Source organism: Spinacia oleracea, chromosome 6 (genome assembly GCF_020520425.1).
Source record: "Spinacia oleracea cultivar Varoflay chromosome 6, BTI_SOV_V1, whole genome shotgun sequence".
NCBI classification, from domain to species: Eukaryota; Viridiplantae; Streptophyta; class Magnoliopsida; order Caryophyllales; family Amaranthaceae; genus Spinacia; species Spinacia oleracea.
This window is the reverse complement of record NC_079492.1, coordinates 111528429-111533435: the sequence shown is the minus strand read 5'-3', so window position 1 is coordinate 111533435 and position 5007 is coordinate 111528429. Positions and strand designations below refer to the sequence as shown.

General features: G+C 36.2%; 1 protein-coding gene across 8 annotated transcripts; it reads left to right on the top strand.

The window, feature by feature from the left end:
* Positions 1-444: 444 nt before the first annotated feature.
* Positions 445-4420, top strand: LOC110784713 (3-ketoacyl-CoA thiolase 2, peroxisomal-like). 8 transcript variants are annotated; one of them, XR_008924396.1, is made up of 6 exons: positions 445-1285; positions 1539-1590; positions 1724-1773; positions 2817-3532; positions 3622-3718; positions 4072-4420. XR_008924396.1 is itself a non-coding variant. In XM_056833497.1 (6 exons), the coding sequence occupies exons 4-6, from the start codon at positions 3312-3314 to the stop codon at positions 4214-4216; spliced, it is 453 nt and encodes a 150-aa protein (XP_056689475.1). In that variant the 5' UTR covers positions 690-1285; positions 1539-1590; positions 1724-1773; positions 2817-3311; the 3' UTR covers positions 4217-4420. The 8 variants fall into 8 exon arrangements, 3 of the variants coding, with proteins under 3 accessions (XP_056689475.1, XP_056689476.1, XP_056689477.1); XR_008924398.1 differs by having other exon boundaries at positions 605-1285; positions 3364-3532; XR_008924397.1 differs by having other exon boundaries at positions 617-1285; positions 3322-3532.
* Positions 4421-5007: the final 587 nt, after the last annotated feature.

Sequence of the window (5007 nt, the reverse complement as noted above, 5' to 3'; positions counted from 1 at the left end):
CTTATTGACTCCGCATTTATGTTGTATCAGTAATAAAGTAAAGTTATTTTTATTTCCACTCTTTTACAAAACTTAGTAAAGTACATCTATGCCGCTATGCCCGATCGTCTAACAAGCTTCTTATTTTGTACTCTGGTATATATTTGCGTTACATGAAAAACTAAATTTGCAACTAAAAGGAGATTTTATTACCAAAATGAGAAATGAAGGCACGACAGCCTTTACAAACAGGGTCAGCAGACCTCAGCCCCTAAGCTAACAAGGAACACCCCCAAACAGCTATGTGCTCAAATCAAGTAAGAAAGACCTAAGTTTATCACTAGCTCTAGCAGCAACTCTCATCTGAATCTCTCGAAAGAGATCAGTAGGAGTTTTACAATGCTGATTAAAAATGTTATCATTCCTATTCAACCAAACCGAATAAATACATTAAGAAAAGAACATCAGCAACAGCTGGTGCCTCTCTCCACTTCGTTTGCTACTTTTAATCATCCACCACTAGTAGAGAAATCGTCATTTGCAACCCATCAATTGCAAATCACGCAAGTCATACGAGTTGCAACAAGGGTTTGGTCAACGCGGGTCAACATCTTAATGAACTATTCGCAGCAACTTCATTGACCAAGCACTGCGAAAAAGCTAATTTTTTTTTGAAAGAGGATTTCGCAGCGCGGGGAGGATGTACAAGTTGTAATTAAGCTCATTAATCGCAGCTTGTGGCCTTATTGAATGCTGCAACTCATAATATACGCAGTCTCCATGTCTCGAGTTTGCTGCAATTAGAATCGCAATCTCTCTTCTCAACCCAGCCAAGCTTCGTTCTCTAGAAAACAAACGGAACCCTAAATCTAAATCTCAAAATTTTCTCTGTCCTTCGCATTCATCTTCCTCCTTCGTTGATTTTCTCGGTCCTTCGCATTCACCGCTGGTATTCATCTTTTCCGGCCACCGTTGATCTTCCTCTTCATCGTTGATTTTCTCTTTTGCTGGCCACTGTAACGCTCCCTCGCCTGTATTCATCATTTTCCGGCCACCTGTAACGTTCCTTGGAAGCTCCTTGCTGATAATTGAATTCGCCGGTATTCTTCCTCTCTGCTCCTTGAATTCGCCGGTATTCTTCCTCTTTGCTCCTTGAATTCGCCAGTGTTCCTTCTCTCTGGTTCCTTCTCAACACCGCGCCGCCGGTATTCTTCCTCTCTGCTCCTTGAATTTGCGGTACCCAGTGAATCCCTCAAGGTTCAACATCGATTCGAAATTGAAGCAGGAAGCATTTGAAGTTGCTTAGGTTTGTTTACTCAAATTTCCCATTTCTATATTTAATTTGGGCTAATTTAATTATGTTCTGAATTTTATTTAATTTTCTAACTTTAAATTAAATTGAATTGATAATAGTTTGAATCGAACAATGTTGAATTGATAATAGCTTCAATTGAATTGAATTGATAATAGTTAAAATGGAACTTGGGTCCTATGTTGTTGATAGGAGTAGTTTTATTTTAATTCTCAGATATACATTTTCCTGATTCCCTGTCTTTCAGGTAATATTTCACTAGTGCTGTGAGTTAAGGGAAGCTTTGTTCTTCAGATTCAGTAAGTTTTTTTTCTTCTTTTGACTGGATAGTTACCTTTGAATAACTACAATTGGATGATAAGAATGACAAATGAAAGACTGCCCTCTTAAGAAGGGTATTTTCCTTGGTTTTCCTGATTCCCTGTCTTTCAGGTAATATTTTTCGACCAGTGATGTGAGTTAAGTGGAGCTTTGTTCTTTAGGTCAGTAAGTTTTCGTCCTTTGTTTTGATAGGATCGTTACATTTGAAAGATTACAATTGGATGATATGAATGAAAATGAAAGTATTTAGTAACTAAGGACTAACCTGATGCAAAGACCCAAAGGAAATTTTGGAAGAACAATGATTCAGGATTCTGATGGTTTGGTAAACATTAAGGTCAAATATGTCTGAACACTGAACACTTTAACATGGTTCTTCAGTAGCCATGTAAAAATCTCAAATAGTTTTAAGTAAGTTCAAGTGATACTCTTGTTTGATTGGAGTTATTTTCCCTAGACTAATCTATATAGCTAAATTCACATGATGTCAAACTTTACCTTCTGTGATTTGAATTTGCAACCTATAGACTGAATAGAGAAAATACTTCTTTGTGGCTCGACTTGAGCTTTCTTGAGTAATGGTTGCACTTTTCTGGAGTTCAATTTTCCTGGATTGTTTAAGCAACCCATTTAGCTAAAAGGAGACTAGCAGAAAGAAAAAATTACTTCAACAAACCTATCTTATGATATAGTCCCTCTGTCCCTACAATATTACCCCAAATGCTTTTACTCACCTTCTAAGAGTTGGGTAAACTCAAAAGCAAGTGTGTAGGTAGATTCATCTTTTATCTATATCAAATAATTGTGTATGAGTAGAGATAATGTGAGAACCACAAACCAAATAAAGTATGGGACAAACAAAGGAGGACATCCATTTATAGTATACGAGATAATATTTTAATGATGTAAGGGCCGAAGGAGATTCATCTTTATATATATAAAATAATTGTGTGTGAGTAGTAATACTATTTGTCCAAACTCGTGGAGAAGGACCCCTATCAAATTTATTAAAAATACATGTCATGTACTCTCTCCATCTTATTTTATCCACCATTTTGACTTTTATTCCCAATTATGAGTCTTTGTACTAATTCTTATTATTATTATTATAAATTCAAAAGCTATAGCTTTATAAAAGCATAGTTAAAGATGAATCAAAACCCAAACAGTATTGACTTTACTTTTTAATATCTCTATTTTGCAGAATATATCTGTCAAAAAAAAAGAGGAGGGACCAAGGGCTGCAATTAATTCAACTGATTAATACTCCGTAATTAATATAGTAATTATAACTGTACAAAAAAGATTTGCTATCCTTTTCTTAATATTTGGTGATGGAGTAGTTTGATTACGCTGGCGCCTGGACTATCATCTAAGTATAAGAATTCTATTTTTTTTTTTTGAGATGCTTTTAAAATTTTCATTCCAAATCCCAACCCACCATGACTTATTCAAGCATGTCTTATGCCTGAGTTTCACACTGAAAATTCCAAAAATAAAATAAAAATGGGTAGTATTTATTGGAAAAGGCGTATTGCCGTATTCTAATGCATAAAGTTCATTTATCATTATGGTTGCTAAAAAGATTGTGGTGATGCTTTTATAGGGAAAAATAAAAAAAATCTTTTCTGATTCAGTTATTTTTACTCCATTCTTAACGAAATAATCTCTGAACCACCTTTCTATCTTTCTGTGTTTCATGGCTGAAGCTCGTTTGCTTCAGTCAGTCCTTTTAATCTTTCTTTCTGTAGTTGTCTTTGCTGAAGATGAAACCCAGTTTATCTACAATGGCTTCCAAGGAGCCAATCTTCGTCTTGATGGGCTTGCAAACATCCAACCAAATGGCCTTTTGGTGTTAACCAACACTTCAAACTGCCAAGTTGAAGCCTGTTTTCAAGAAGAGTGGGACAACTACTGCTGGTACAGGACGTTTCAGTAATGAATTCTAATTCTCGTCCTAGTGGATCAACTTCATTTGTTATTTTTTTTCTTTCCCTTTTATGCTGTAGGAAATTCTAGCCAGGTGACTGATGGTGTTGGAGCTGTTCTGCTGATGAAGAGAAGTGTTGCCATGCAGAAAGGGCTGCCTGTTCTTGGTGTCTTTAGGTATAAATATGGTTCAAGATTTTTTATTCCTCCTCTATCCCCACCCTTTTGCTTTCTCCTCCTTTTGGTTTGGTGGGGTTCTGTTGTGTTTGGCAAGTTGTAACTTGTGGTGATGGCACATCGCAATTGATGCATATATGTGTCTCTTGTTTTCTAGGACTGATAGGAACATGTTAGATATGATGTAGAGATGTGGGCGCATTTAAGAGTTGGAAGCTTTGGCCACTATCATTAATCTTTTATATCCTGATGCATTGTGTATCTCTCTTCTTTTTTTAATCTATTTTGAGCTCTTGATGATATTCTCTAATGTCTGGAACTCTGGATTGTAAAATTGAAACTTCCCTGTGCAGGACTTTTGCTGCTGTTGGAGTTGACCCTGCTATCATGGGAATTGGCCCAGCTGTTGCAATCCCAGCTGCTGTGAAGGCTGCTGGCTTGGAACTTGATGACATTGATCTCTTAGAAATAAATGAGGTGAGAGTTGGGCATTTCTGAAGAAATTCATGGTGGAGTTTGGGTTGTATTGAGGATATGTTGATGGATGCCGGCGAATGAGTTTGTTGTGATCTAGTAATGTTATGTTTTATGTTTTTGTTATGTGTTGTATATGACGTTGGATGCTACTTGGAGCATATATGTGGTTGTTGGAACATATATGTATGTTATGTCTTTTATACAAATCTTTATAAATTCCGTTTTTGTCCGGGTTTCGCAAATTACAAGGGAAACTATGGCAAATTTTTTGCAACCTATTAATAATGTTTTTATTATAATTTTTTGTCAAAATAACAGGATTGTCCAAGGATAATATATAAATCTACATCTGATCGGAGCTATTGTAGGGTTTTTTTTTTTTAAAAAAAAAAACATTATTTACAACGCGTGTGCTAGCACTAAGCTGCAAAATGACAACTAATTGCAGCGCGTATTTCTCAACAAGGTGCTGCAACTACTTTTTATTTGCAGATTAGAGGGGTCTATCTGCGCTGCAATTAATAAACTATTTGCAACCTATACAGGTAACCCGCGCTGTAATTAACCTATTATTTGCAACGTGTACGATCGCTGCAAAAAATCTTATGGTATTTGCAACCATCACAATTGCAGCGCGTAAAAACGCTGCAAAAAGCCTGTTTTACGCGCGCTGCAAATGTGATTTTTTCTACTAGTGCACTGTAACTCAGTAGTAAAGCCACCATAAGGCCTAGGAAATTGTAGTAAGCTCAAGATCTTCTGCCAAACCTGAGGGGAAAAAGAGCACTCAAAAAATAGATATTCTACAGATT

Excerpts from the sequence above, each read along its gene's own strand:
- LOC110784713 (XM_056833498.1), top strand. The coding sequence starts at position 3,312 with ATGGCTGAAGCTCGTTTGCTTCAGTCAGTCCTTTTAATCTTTCTTTCT. Across the intron at positions 3,533-3,631 it reads GAGTGGGACAACTACTGCTG|CCAGGTGACTGATGGTGTTG; the intron begins GTACAGGACGTT and ends AGGAAATTCTAG. Across the intron at positions 3,719-4,071 it reads CCTGTTCTTGGTGTCTTTAG|GACTTTTGCTGCTGTTGGAG; the intron begins GTATAAATATGG and ends TTCCCTGTGCAG.